Below are 15495 nucleotides of genomic sequence, written 5' to 3'. Positions count from 1 at the left end.
TAAATCTCACCTCCAGCAGTGAATTAAATCTCTCTTACTAATTATTGTTGCATTTCCATTTAATAACATTCCCCTTCCATGTGTAATAAAGCTCAGCTACTTAACTCCTGTGTTGGCTGAGCATTAACACTATGTATGAGTCTATTAACACCAGTCTCCTGATTCCCTTCACTTGTGCTTTGACCTTCCTTCCTTCGTTTCCCTATTTAACTGCCCCACCCCTCTTTCCTTCATGTATTAACTCCTGGCTTGTTTCTCCAGATCTGTTAAAGGAGACATTTGAGGCACTAAATTTCAATGTCCTCCTCCATCTCTACGTTGAACTGAACAAGATTGAAAAGATTTTGAAGGAAACATCGGAGCGGGATGACCTGGGTGCCCTTGACTGCTTTGTTTGCTGCATTATCAGCCGTGGCACGCAGGATTGCATTCTTGCAGTTGATGGGAATGAGCCTGGACTTCCCTTTAAGCAAATCCAGCACTATTTCAAAGGGCAGCAGTGCCGCTCCCTCGTGGGCAAACCTAGGCTCTTCTTTGTTCAGGATTTCCTCAGAACTGCAGCTAATGGCGAATTGGAGCTGCCCAGTGCCCAGAGTAATGGAGACCTAATTCAAGTTGATGGCAATCACTGCGAGGAATTAGTCCCTCAGGAAGCAGATGTCCTGTGGTGTTGCTGCCAGGTTTCTCAGAGCCTGCTTCACCAAGCACCACAACAGCCATCCTCCTTCATGCGCACTCTGTCAGAGTATCTGCGGAAATATCAACACAAGTAAGTACTGCATTTAGAACTACCTCATGTGACTCCTGAGCCTGGTGTGGATTCACAGTATATGCCCAGAGCCTTGGAATTCACCATTCTTAGAGCTCAGCCAGTGTGGTTTTAAAAAAAAACAAATATTCAGCAGATCAGGCTATATCTGTGGAGAGAGAAGTAGTTGGTTTCAGGTCAGTGACCTTTCATCTGAGTTTGGAAACGTTCATGGTTATTCAGGATTTAATAGGTACTCTTGTTAAACCCTAAAACCCAACAGTTACTGCAGATAGACTTCAAGCCATTGTGCAGAGTCTTACTCTGCCCTGGGGATGTTTAAAGAGTCACAGTCTGTGCTGGGGAAGTCCGTGAAGTGTTCTTGTGCTTTACTGAATCTGCAGTTGACTTTTTCCCCACATTGTCTCTAGGTCGGATTTGATTTCAATACTTACCGAGGTGAATAGGAAGACGATGTTAAGAAATGAGCAACTGAACCAACTGCAGGCCACGCCTCTCATCCTGCAGCACACTCTGAGGAAGCAGCTCATCTTTCCCTGACTGCCATCGTAAACCTACATACACTCTGTAGTCTGCATTAGGAAATATATTCAGGACCAGTGATGAAAATCTATTAACAGTCCATTAGCTGAACAACCTTTCCAACTTGTCTTAAAGCTGTGATACCTGGGTACTTGGAGCAAGAGGGGTGAGGCACGTCCTCATGTCCAAGAGAGATACTTGTGTCATTGTGGGCTCTCGACCAAATGAGGGTGATCTCAGCCAGTGAGGAATGCAAGAGACTGGAGGGGTATCAAAGCCAGCAGGAAGATCCTGATTGCTAAGAGAGGGGTCTAGGTGGAGGAAGTGGGCTTGGGCTCAGAGGCTTGGCACAGTACAGCATTGGATAGAGCTCAACATGTGGGCTGGTAGGTTGATAGCCCAGACTGAATTGCTCCTGGTGTGTAGGTGACTGGTAGAATGTGGCAGGGAATGGATGTGGATGTGGGTAGTTGAGGTGACAGGGAAAGATGATGTGGGTATGTGAATGTAATGTGAGCCACTGTAAACTCAGTGGGCCATACGGGTGCCTCCTATGTCATAACTTAGGAAGGAAATCAGGAGGGCTAAAAAAAGGCGGGAGGTTATTTTAGCAGACAAGGCGAAGGGGTTCTACACATATGTTGAGAATAAAAGGATTGCAAGGGTCAAAATTGGTCCTCTGGAAGATTGGAACGATAATCTCTATGTGAAGCCAAATGAGATGGGGGGAGTTCTTAAATGGATTTTTTTGCATCAGTACTTACTTGGGAGATGGACACAGAGTCTATGGAAGTGAGGCAAATCAACGGTGAGATTATGGACCCTGTACAGATTACAGAGGAGGTGGTGTTTGCTGTTTTTAAAAAAAAAAAAAATTATTGAATTTTCAAATAGGTTACAAAATAGAAGGAAAAAAAATATCAACCCTAACATATCCCTATATATAAGAAAAAAGAAAGAAAGAAAGAGTGCCTGGATATCAGAAGATCCCCACTTGTTCCATGGAGTTCAAATTAGCTGTGTGTGTGTATGTATGTATGTATATGTATATGTGTGTGTGTGTATATATATATTTCTTTCCCCAGATGACCAATAATTTTATCTTTGGAGCACCTATATATTTAATCCTATCTTTTGTAAATAAGGGCACCAAATTTTCAGAAATATATCATATTTATTTCTTAAATTATAAGTAATTTTTTCAAGTGGAATGCAGCTGAAAATTTCATTCTTCCAACGATCTATACTTAAGTATAAATCTGATTTCCAAGTAACTGCAATAGCCTTTTTGGCTACTGCCAATGCACTTTTTATGAACTCTTTCTGATATTTGTTCAGTTTGGGTTTCGGTTTTATCCCTTCAATATCACCTAGTAAGAATAATATTGGATTATGTGGAAGCTATGTTCCAATAATTTGTTCCAATAAAACTCTTAAATTTGTCCAAAAAGGTTGAATTTTAAAACAAGACCAAGTAGAGTGTAAAAAAAGTACCAATTTCTTGATTACATCGAAAACATTGATCAGATAAATTTGAGTTTAATCTATTTATTTTTTATGGTGTAATATATAATAAATGTAAAAAGTTATATTGTAGGGATCTTAGTCAAACATTTATTGTATTTGTCATACTGTCAAGACATAATCTTGACTGACTTGTTTCATCAATTTTAATATTCAAATCAGTTTCCCATTTTTGTCTTGACTTATGAATTTCTTGTTTAATTACCTGTTTTTGAATCAAATTATACATACCAGAAATAATTCTTTTAATTTTTCCTTTATGAATTAAAGTTTCTATTTCATTAGGTTTTGGCAATAACATTGTTTGACCCAGTTTAACTCTTAAATAAGCCCTTAATTGGAAGTAACAGAAAAGAGTGTTATTTGATATTTTATATTTATTCATTAATTGGTCAAATGACATTCATATACCTCCTTCAAAACAGCCCCCTATATATCTAATCCCTTTGTGAAACCAATTATATAAAAGTTGATTATCCATTGTAAAAGGAATAAGTTTATTTTGAGTTAAAGGTCTCTTTGCTAATAAAGATTTATCTCATCATCAACATTTATCTTATTCCATAAATCAATCAAATGTTTTAGTATAGGAGATTCTTTTCCTGTATCCATTTAGATTCCCAATTATATATAAAATCTTCTGGTATATTTTCTCCTATTTTATCTAATTCTATTCTAATCCATGCCGGTTTATCTTCATCAAAAAAAGATGCAATAAATCTAAGTTGATTTGCTTTGTAATAATTCTTAAAATTTGGTAATTGTAATCCTCCTAGGTCAAATTTCCATGTCAATTTTTCCAACTATATTCTTGACATCTTACCTTTCCAAAGGAATTTCCTCACACATTTATTTAACACTTGAAAAAACTTCTGCGGTAATTGTATTGGTAATGTTTGGAATAAATATTGTAATGTAGGGAATATATTCATTTTTACAGCATTGACTCTACCTATTAATGTTATTGGTAACATCATGCATTTATCAAGATCCTCTTGAATTTTTTTCATTATTGGCAAATAATTTAGTTTATCTAAATTCTTTATATCATTATCCACTCTTATACCTAAATACTTTATACCATTTATCAGCCATCTAAATTGAGTTATTAATTGACATTGATTATAATCTCCTTTAGTAAGGGGTAGAATTTCACTTTTATCCCAATTTATTTTGTACCCTGATATTTTCCCATATTCTTCCAATCTAGAAGATAATTTACGCAATGAATGCAATGGGTTAGTTAGATAAATCAGAACATCATCAGCAAATAAGTTAATCTTATATTCCAAATAAAAAACACGAAATGCTGGCAGAACTCAGCAGGCCAGACAGCATCTATGGGAGGAGGTAATAACGATGTTTCGGGCCAAAACCCTTCATCAGGAGTGAAGTAACATTGGATGGTCGAGGGGGGATAAGAAGTGGGGGGAGGGATAAATAAGAGAGCTGGGAAATGGGCTAGGGGGAAGGTGGAGAATTATGGGAAATAAAAGATAAAGAAAGGTAGGGCAGGGGGGAGAGATTATAGTGAGGGGGGAAAAGAGGGAGAGAACCAGACTGAAATAATAGATGGGGATAGGGGTATCAATGGAGGTCAGTGAGTTGGATGTTCATGCTGGCAGGAAGGAGGCTACATAGGCAGGAGATAAGGTATTGCTCCATCGACCTGCGTGTGGCCTCATCTTGATGGTAGAGGAGGCCATGGACAGACATGTCGGAGTGAGAGCAGTCTGTGGAATTGAAGTGTGTGGTCACAGGGAGATTCAGCCACTGCTGGAGGACCGAGCACCGGTGTTCGGCGAAATGGTCTCCAGTCTGCGGCGGGTCTCCCCAATGTATAAATGGCCACATTGGGAGCACCAGATACAGTATATCACCCCAGCTGACTCGCAGGTGAAGTGGTGCCTCAACTGAAAGGACTGTCTGGGGCCTGGGATGGTGGTGAGGGAAGAAGTGTGGGGGCAGGTGTAGCACTTCTTCCATTAGCAGGGATGAGTGCCCGGAGGGAGGTCCATGGGGAGGGATGGGGGGAATGAATGGACAAGGGAGTCGAGTCGGGAGCAATCCCTGAGGAAAGCCGGGAGTGGGGGGGGAGGGGAAGATGTGGTTGCTGGTGGGATCACGTAGGAGGTGGCGGAAGTTACAGAGGATTATGCATTGGATCTGTAGGCTGGTAGGGTGATAGGTGAGGACCAGGGGGACTCTATCCCTGGTGGGCTGGCAGGGAGATGGGGTGAGGGCAGAGATGTGTGAAATACAGGAGACATGATGGAGGGCAGAATTGATAATGGATGAAGGGAAGCCCCTTTAAAAAAGGAAGACCTCTCCTTTGTCCTAGAATGAAAGGCCTCATCCTGAGAGCAGATGCGCAGAGGTGGAGGAATTGACAGAAAGGGATAGCATTTTTGCAGGAGACAGGGTGGGAGGAGGAATAGTCTAGGTAGCTGTGGGAGTTAATAGGTTTGTAGTAGACGTCGGTGGATAGGCTGTCTCCAGAGATAGAAACAGAAAGATCTAGAAAGGGGAGGGAGGTGTCGGAAATAGACCAGGTGAATTTGAGGGCGGGGTGAAAGTTGGAGGCGAAGTTAATGAAGTCGACGAGCTCAGCATGTGTGCAGCAAGCAGCACCGATGCAGTCGTCGATATAACGCAAGAGGAGGACAGATACCGGTGTAGGCTTGGAACATAGATTGCTCCACATGGCCGATAAAAAGGCAGGCATAGCTAGGACCCATGCAGGTGCCCATGGCTACACCTTAGTTTGGAGGGAAGTGGGAGGAGCCAAAGGAGAAATTGTTAAGGGTGAGGACTAATTCCGTGAGGCGGAGAAGAGTGGGGGTAGAAGGTGACTGGCTGGGTCTGGAATCCAGGAAGAAACTGAGAGCTTGGAGACTTTTCTGGTGGGGGATAGAGGTATATAGGGACTGGACGTCCATGGTGAAAATGAGGCGGTGGGGGCCAGGAAATCTTTGAAGAGACGTAAAGCATAGGAAGTATCACGGACATAGGTGGGAAGGGATTCAATAAGGGGAGATAAAACAGAGTCAAGATGGGCAGAAATGAGTTCAGTGGGACAGGAGCAAGCAGAGACAATGGGTCTGCCTGGACAGGCTTATATTCCTCTTGATTAACTCTGAAACCCAAAATATCTGAGTCAGTTCTAATCAATTCAGCTAATGGTTCTATTGCCAACACAAATAAAGCAGGTGATAATGGACAACCTTGTCTAGTTGACCTTGTTAACTGAAATGATGTTGAGATTTGGCCATTTATCACCACTTTAGCTTTGGGGTTAGTATTTAAGATTTTAATACATTTCCAATACCTTAAATAAAAAATCCCATTCCAATCTATCAAATGCTTTTTCTGCATTCAAAGCAACTGCCACACTCATTTCTTCCCTCTTTTGTGCCAAATGAATTATGCGAAGTAACCGAGTTCCATTATCTGCAGATTGTCTATTTTTAATAAATCCTGTTTGGTCCATGTGTGTTAATTTTGGTAAATATTTAGATAATCTATTAGATAAAATCTTTGCTATTATTTTATAGTCCGTGTTCAACAAAGAAATAGGTCTATATGATCAAACACGAGGGAATCTGCAGATGTGGAAATTCAAACAAGACACATAAAATGCTGGTGGAACACAGCAGGCCAGGCAGCATCTATAGGGAGAAGCGCTGTCGACGTTTCGGGCCGAGACCCTTCGGCCCAAAATGTCGACAGCGCTTCTCCCTATAGATGCTGCCTGGCCTGCTGTGTTCCACCAGCATTTTGTGTGTGTAGGTCTATATGATGTTGGCTTTAAAAGATCTGTCTTTTTTTGGCAATACTATTAAAATAGCTGTCGAAAAAGATTCTGGAAGTTTATGCATTCTTTCCACTTGGTGTATTAGCTCCATAAAAGGAGGAATTAATAAATCTTTAAACTTTTTGTAAAATTCAGGCGGAAAACCATCTTCTCCTGGAAATTTATTACTCTGAAGCTTCTTTGACCTCTTAATGTAAAAGGCACATCTAATCCCTTCTGTTCTTCCGAATTCAATTTTGGGAGAGTTATTTGTGATAAAAACCTTTCTATCTCAACAATATCATTTTGTGATTCTGATAAATACGGTTCAGAATAAAAAATTTTTAGTTTCATTGATTTCTAAAGGTTTATAAATAATTTTATTTACACTTGTTCTAATTGCATTTATTGTTTTGGAAGCCTGGTCTGTTTTCAACTGGCAAGCAAGAATCTTGTGCGATCTTTCACCTAGTTCATAATATTTCTGTTTAGTTCTCATAATCACTTTTCCTGTTCGGTATGTCTGAAGTGTATTATATTGTAGCTTCTTATTAACAAGTTGTCTTTTTTTTTCCTGTCATATCTTTGAGATTCTTTTTCTAATTTTGTAATCTCTTTTTCCAATTTATCTATTTCTACCATATATTCCTTAATTTTAGAAGTATAACATTATCTGGCCTCTCAAATATGCCTTCATCGCTTCCCATAATATAAATTTATCATCAACTGAATGTGAGTTTGTATCTAAAAAAAAAACTGACTCTGTTTTTCTCATAGAATCACAAAAATCTTGACGTTTTAATAATATTGAATTAAATCTCCATCTATAAATCGATTCCTCCTTATCCATCATTATCATTGTCATTATTAAGGGGGAATGATCTGACAATATTCTTGCTTTATATTCCATATTTTTCACTCTGTCTTGAATATTCGCTGATAGTAGGAAAAAATCTATCCTTGAATAAGTTTTATGTCTATTTGAATACAATGAATAATCTCTTTCTCTTGGGTTAATTCTTCTCCATATATCAATCAAATTTAAATCTTTCATCAATGATAAAGTTAATTTTGCTACTTTTGGTTTTGTAACAACCTTTGTTGACCTATCTAAAACTGGGTCTAGACAAAAGTTAAAGTCTCCACCTATTAATATTTTATCAAATGCGTCAGCCAAATTCAAAAAAGCCTCTTGTGTAAATTTTACATCGTTTTCATTTGGTGCATAAATATTCGTAAGAGTCCATAGTTCTGAAAAGATTTGACAATGTATAATTACATATCTTCCCGCAGAATCAATTAATACATTTTGTATTTTAATTGGTAAAGTTTTGTTAACCAAAATTGCAACTCCCCTTGCTTTTGAATTAAATGAAGCTGCAATAACATTTCCGACCCAATTTCTCTTTAATTTCTGATGTTCTATCTCTGTTAAATGTGTTTCTTGTATCTATATCTTATATCTATTTTCATTTTCTTAATGTATGTTAAAATTCTTTTCTTTTCACCAGTCCATTAAACCCATTAACATTAAAACTTTAAAAATTCAGTAAATTAGTCATTATTTTTAATGGGGTTACTCCAGTCTATAATAATACATAATATTTCAACTCTTGTAGTACCTTGGGGAATTATTTTAAAATTCTCCATGTTGCTATGTGTCTTCCCCCCCCCCCCCCCCCCCGATCATCCAGGCAAAGAAAGAAAGATAAAAGAAAAATAGATTATAAAGAAAACAACAACAAAAAACCCCCCTGCTAATGTTGTGAATGAAAAAAAAACATTACCCCCTCCGTTGTGCGGGTCAGGGCAAACGCCATGATTACACACGTGAATCCCGCAGCGATCGATCCGAAGTTCCCCCAGCTCCCCGTAGCATGAAAAAAGTATATGTAAGAGAAGAAAAAATAATATCACTACTCTCGATTAATATTTCTCAAATTTTTACCTTTCTCCCTGTATCATATAATTAAAAGTATATTTAAATATTCTTCTGTCCTTAATGTCCATCAACTCACTTCACTGTCCCCGTCTTCATCTTTAATCTGTTTCACTTTTAAATCTTTACTGTGTCTAGCGAATATTTGGGAGTTCTTGTGCAAACTCCTCTGCATCCCGATGATCAGTAAAAAATCATCTTTTTCCGTCATCCAAAAAAATTATCAGTGCTGCTGGGTGGCGCAATATGAATTTATAACCCTTTTCCCATAAAACTTTTTTCGCTGGATTAAGTGTGTTAAGAGTGTGAAATGAGCTACCAGCGCAAGTGGTGGATGTGGTTTTGATTTCAATATTTAAGAGAAGTTTTGGATAGTTTCATAGATGGGAGGGGTATGGAGGGCTATGGTCCAGGTGCAGATTGATGGGACTAGGCATTTTAAGTAGTTCAGCACAGACTAGATGGCTGAAGAGCCTGTTTCTGTACTATAGTTTTCTATGATTCTTTGAGGAAATAAGCATTGAATGCACTCCTCCGATTTTTTTTTTTTTGCTACATCTTAATGCTTTCTCCTTATTCCATATTTGAATAAATTTTTAAATCATTTGTCTTTAAGTAGTTTTGCAATAGTTACAGTCAACATTGGACTTTTCAGGTTCAGCCTGAAACCTTAAGAACTGTGCACAACTGGACTCTGGTACCTATAAGTTCAATTCAATGTAGTTGTTTTACGGAAATAAATTAGGGCATCAGGAAAAAACTTCCTTTTAAACTGGGAGCAGGAGTAGAATAGACAGCTCCCTCAAATCTACTACTGTTCAGTAAGATTTTGAAGTTCTTCTGCCTCAGCTCCATTTACTGCCTTCTGACCTACTGATTTGTGCCTACTAGAGTATTTTTTGTTTAGTTTATCAGACTAGTAATCTAGAACACCAGGCTAACCCGAAACAGGAGCTTATATTCCACCAATTATTCGGAATTTAAAAGACAAACTTCTGTCTTCACATCAAGGATTCACTTACCATACACAATCACAGCCAGTAACTTTTACCCCAATACAGTCAAGCTAAGTGACTAAGATTGACTCACCAAGGAGCACTGAAGAGCTTGCCCAAAGTAGTACCAATAGTGGCCAAAAAGAGGTACCAGCCCAGTGAAAGCTGCAACACGTCAGTGCTCAGTATGCTGTGTGAGCTCTTGTTGTGAATGGTGGGACTACTAAACAACAGCTGGAATCAGGACATCCTGGAAGATCCTCACTCTCAGTGAACCCCTGGCCCATCAGTCACAACCACGTTCACCCAAAAGTGTAGGGCGAATGACTTGTCATGGCTTCTTCCTGCAAACCCTAGCATTATAGAAACTGGTCTTCAGCCAATTTGATTAATTCTAGGTATTGTCAAGAAAAGAGATACTGAATGCAGTGTATATACAGAATTCTAGCTGTGGTTCCAAAGACTTGGACAACAGATCTAAGCAAGCAGGACAAGTGTTGTTAAAACAATGGCACCCACCTGACCAAATTGCCCAGATATCACCTGTTCACAAGCAGCAGGACAAGTCCAAACTAGCACATTACTGCCCAATCCATCCATATAACAATTACAGCACGGAAACAGGCCATCAAACATCCACTCTGAATCAGCAGCAAAGTGCTGCTCGATTTCATCGACAAAGCTGTCAAGTTGCACTGGCCAACTGACAACCTGCTCACTGATGACCTGGATTGTGTCAGGTCCTGTGTTTATTTCTGCTGGAAGTGTTTTTATTGAGGACAGTCCCCTGAGGAACCCTAAGTGATAACCTGGTGCTGGGCCGATGAACCTTTCCATGTGTGAGGTTGTTCCCATTCACTGAAAGCTTTTGGTTTTGTATTGTTGTGTGTATCAGGATACAGAGTAAAGCTTCTCTTGCATATTGTTTATATAGATCAAACCATTACAAGTGCTTTGAGCTACAATGAAGTAAAACATGCTTTCAGGCTTTTGTATCTTTTGCCCAGTGGGAGAGGGAAGAAGAGAAGATGTCCAGGGTGGACAGGGTCTTTGATTATGGCATCTGCTTTACAGAGGCAGTGAGAATTATACGCAGAGTAAATGGGGGGGGGGGGGGGCTGGTTCCTGTGAAAGGGGCTTCCCCTTATTCCATTTGATTTCAGTTTTTCTTCACTAAACCTCATTTCTCCAGTCTCCAGATGCTGAATATTTGTTTTGTCTAACAGTGAGGCTGCCCATTGAGTAGCCATGTCTCACCCTATGGGAGTGGTTGCTTACTCATTGATCTTTTTTCCCCCTCCCCCCTCACCTTATATCAACCCCAGCAGAAAACCCCCTCACAGAAACTTTCAGGAGAATTTTTGCCGATGAACAGGGTTGATACAACCTGCGGATGCAGAAATATCTCATTCAACACTATCCTCCCCTGGCGGAAGCAATATCCATTGACTCTGCTCGCCATCCCCCAGTGATGCCGGGAGTCTCTGGAAGAAACTACAATGGGTCATCCACTTGGCACTTGCAGGTGGTTGCAACTGTTGATCTCTTTTGTCTCCCTCGATGAATCAGCCTCGATTGGAGGGATGCAGTGGGGAAAACGCCAGGCCATTAAGTGACAGATCATTGTGGCAAATATTTCTATTGCTGCTACTAATGGTCTGCAGCACCTGGTGGCTGCCCGGGTTTGAGCCGCCATATACTCTCAGTGGGACTTTTTAGCTACAGCTGCAGAACCAAGTGTGCTTGTATAGCCCATCCACTTCAAGGTTGGCTTTGCACTTATACTGTCACCTTCCTGTCAGCTTGAACCGGTCTAGCCATTTTCCTTTGATCCCTCTCATCAGCCGGCCATTTTCACCCACAGCACAGCTGCTCACTAGATGATTTTTTTTTTGTTTTTCACACCATTCTCTGTAAACTCTAGACTGTAATTAACTTGGTAGCCAATTAACCTTTGGCTCATTGTTATTTGGCAGGAACCCATATGCAACAGGAATCATCTGACAGTAGTGACAGTAGTTAGATATTACTTCCATATTTCTGTTGAAATATTCAGGTGGAGATGCATCTGTGTTGGGTATCTATTATTGGTCCCCAAACCAAAACTAAAGGACCCTATCACCACTGAGAGTTGGCTACTATCTGCACAATTTCTGGAATACAGCCCAAGCATTAAATGTGTAATACAGTATTAAATGAAGTATTAAATATTATCCCCACTGTTTCAGTCCCTCCCTACCTACATCCATGAGACTTCACACACTCTTGATCTTTTCAATGATTTTTAGTTCCCTGGCCCCATCCTCTTATTTTCATTATGGATGTTCAGGTCCTAAACACTTCCATCCCCCAACAGGAAGGCCTCAAAGCCCTGTTTCTTCCTGGACACCTAACCCAACCAGTTCTCCTCCACCACTACTCTCTTAGTCTAGTAGAACTAGTCCTCCCTCTCAATAATTTCTCCTTTGGCTCCTACCACTTCCTTCAAACAAAAGGTTTAACCATGCGTGGGTTCCAGCTATGCCTGCCTTTTTGTCAGCTACATGGAACAGTCAATGCTCCAAGCCTACACTGGTGACCATCCCGCTACATCGACGACTCCATTGGTGCTGCTTCCTGCACCCGTGTGGAGCTCGTTGACTTGAACTTTGCCTCCAACTTCCACCCTGCCCTCAAATTTACCTGGTCCATTTCCAACACCTCCCACCCCTTTCTCAATCTCACTGTCTCTATCTCTGGAGATGGCTTATCTACTGATGTCTATTATAAACCCACAGACTTACATAGCTAATTGGACCTCTTCCCACTCTGTCACTTGAAAAGTGCCACCCCCTTCTCTCAATTCCTCCATCTCCGCTGCATCTGCTCTCAGGATGAGGCTTTTAATTCCAGAACTAAGAAGATTTTCTCCTCCTTCAAAGAAGAGGGCTTCCCTTCCTCGGCCATCAACGCTGTCCTCAACTGCATCTCTTCCATTTTGCACACATCCACCCTTGCCCTGTCCTCCTGCCACCCTACCAGGGATAGGGTTCCTCTTGTTCTCATCTACCACCCCACCACTCTTAATGTCCAGCACTTAATTCGCTGTAACTTCCATCATCTCCAATGGGATCCCACCACCAAGCACATCTTTCCCCCCTCCAACTCCCCTTTCTGCTTTCCACAGGGATCGCTCCCTACATGATTCCCTTGTCCATTCATCCCTCCCCACTGATCTTCCTCCTGGCACTTACTGGATGTAAGCATAAGTGCTACACCTTCCCTGCACCTCCTCCCACACTACCACTCAGGACCCCAAACAGTCCTTCCAGGTGAGGCAACACTTCACCAGTGAGTCTGTTGGGGTTATGTACTGCTGTGTCCGGTGTTCCCAGTGTGGTCTCCTGTACAGCATATCGGTGTGACCCAACGTAGATTGGGACACCACTTTGCCAAGCATCTACGCTCTGTCCGCCAGAAAAAGTGGGAACTCTTAGTGGTCACACATTTTAATTCACTTCCCATTCCGATATGTCAGTCAAGGCCTCCTCCACTGCTGCGATGAAGCCACACTCAGGTTGGAGGAGCAACACCTTATGTTCCTTCTGTGTTGCCTCTAACCTGATTGCATGAACAGCCATTTCTCAAACTTCTGGTATTGCCCCCCCCTCCCCATTCCCATTTCTCTCTCTCATCTTATCTCCTTGCCTGCCCATTGCCTCCCTCTGGTGCTCCTCCACCTTCCCTTTCTTCCATGGCCTTCTGTCCTCTCCTATCAAATTACCCCTTCTCCAGCCCTCTATCTTTCACCAATCAACTTCCCAGCTCTTTACTTCATCCCTACCCCTCAGGTTTTACCAATCACCTTCTGATTCTTCCTTCCAACACCCCCCCCCCCCCCAACCCTCTTACTCTGAGTTCTCATCTTCTTTCTCCAGTTCTGATGAAGGGTCCTCGGCCCAAAACATGAACTGTTTATTCATTTCCATGGATGCTGCCTGGTCTGTTGAGCTCCTCCAGTATTTTGTGTGCATTGCTCTGGATTTCCAGCATCTGCAGATTTTCTCGTTTACTAAATGCATTACCTAGTTCCTGATGGTATGATAAAACTGATGTGAATATTTAAGTCTATGGCCCACATTTCTGCCAGGCTTACCCTTCAGGAAAGCAAGCCATCTTTCTCTGCATCAATTTGCAAGCGGCTGTAAAATGTGACAATAACTCAAACACTGGACAAGATCACATCACAGTTAAGTTTCATTGTTTTCATCAAGGCATTGCTGAACACTTCCAATAAACAAATTGCTCAGAATGAAATATTTTGGGTTGTCTTATATCTACATACACTGGGTGGATCCTCTCAAAGTATAACCGAGCCCAGGAAGGTATAAAGTCCCAATGTATTCCAATGTAGAGTTAACTAATTTCCAGTGGAACAGTTATCCAGTGCCCCATGAGACAGAATTTGCATCTTTTTCTGTGTATTGCATACTGTTTTTATCTCCATATCTATAAGAATATTTCAGCCATGAAAGTGAAATGGAGAATTGCCAGATTGGTTCCTGGGACGGTGAGTCCATCATATTGGAATAACTAAATAGAGAAGGGCTCTATTCTCTAGCACTTCATAAAATATGAAAGGACCAAACCCTGAGAGGGTTATATTGGGTATATGTATGTCCCCTGCTGAGGAATCATAGAATAATGCAGCATGGACACAAACTGACCACAGTGCACACCCAGCCTGTCCCAATTTTCTATGTACAGCCCATATCCCTCTGAACTCCACTGTGTAGACCTTTCTGGCTGCCTAGGGCATTCACAGCTGTTATTATCACAGTGGTGTATATTCCACCACAGGTTGACACTGACCTGGCTCTGAAGGATTTGTACGAGACCATCAGCACCCTGGAGACTGCACACCTGGTGACTCTAATAGAGTGTCGCTGACTAAAGTCTCTCCGAAGTTTTGTCAACGCATCCAGGTGAGCACATGGAGAGATAACATACTTGACCACTGCTACTTTCCCTTCCACAATGATTACAATTTGGAAAGTCAGATCACTGCTCCATCTTGCTACTGCCAATGTACAGACAGAAGCTGAAACAAGAGGTGGCCATAGTTAAAACCGTCCGCTGTTGGTCTCCATGCTACAGGACTGGTTTGATGGCATCACCTGGAATGTCTTCCACGATGAGGATGTCTCCGAGTTCACAGAAGGGGTGTCGAGTTTCATCCGGAAGTGCATCAAGGATGTTTTCCCCCAGAAATCAGTCAGGATCTATCCAAACCAGAAACCCTGGACCAACAGTTCCGTGTGAGCAGCACTTACCATGCGACATAGAGCTTATGTTGCTGGTGACCAACAGGAACTCAAGAAACAAACACGAGGAAATCTGCAGATGCTGGAAATTCAAGCAACACACACAAAATGCTGGTGGAACACAGCAGGCCAGGCAGCATCTATAGGGAGAAGCACTGTGGACGTTTCCGGCCAAGACCCTTCATCAGGACTAACTGAAAAGAAAGATAGAGATTTGAAAGTCAGAGGGGGATACAGAGCTCTGTATCCCTTTTGCCAATCACCTTTCCAGCTCTTAGCTTCACCCCACCCCCTCCTGTCTTCTCCTATCATTTTGGATTTCCTTCTCCCCCTCCTACTTTCAAATCTCTTACTATCTTTCCTTTCAGTTGGTCTTGACGAAGGGTCTTGGCTGGAAACGTCGACAGTGCTTCTTCCTATAGATGCTGCCTGGCCTGCTGCATTCCACCAGCATTTTGTGTGAGGAACTCAAGAAATGCAGCTATGATCTGCTCAAAGTCATCAAGGTAGCAAAACAACAATACAGAGACAAAATTCAGACGCAACTGTCCACCATCAACACATACAGCTTATGGCAAGGTCTCTACGCCATCGCAGACTTCAAAGCTAGATGTAGTGGAGTTTCCAATATCACTGCCTCTCTCCCAAAT

General features: G+C 41.4%; 1 protein-coding gene across 7 annotated transcripts in view; it reads left to right on the top strand.

Annotated features, from left to right (window-relative positions):
- The window catches only part of LOC132392800 (caspase-8-like), a 58857-nt gene that overhangs the window by 24468 nt on the left and 18894 nt on the right, over positions 1-15495 (top strand). For 3 of the 7 annotated variants that reach the window (XM_059967186.1, XM_059967184.1, XM_059967185.1), the window contains exons 9-10: positions 262-769; positions 1180-6479. In XM_059967186.1, the coding sequence (XP_059823169.1) occupies positions 262-769; positions 1180-1309 (638 nt within the window). In that variant the 3' untranslated portion in view covers positions 1310-6479. The other 4 variants (XM_059967190.1, XM_059967187.1, XM_059967188.1 and 1 more) reach the window with 4 other exon arrangements.

This window comes from Hypanus sabinus, chromosome 4, assembly GCF_030144855.1.
Source record: "Hypanus sabinus isolate sHypSab1 chromosome 4, sHypSab1.hap1, whole genome shotgun sequence".
Classification (NCBI taxonomy): Eukaryota; Metazoa; Chordata; class Chondrichthyes; order Myliobatiformes; family Dasyatidae; genus Hypanus; species Hypanus sabinus.
The sequence above is the reverse complement of the archived record's forward strand: the minus strand, read 5'-3'. Positions and strand labels throughout refer to the sequence as shown.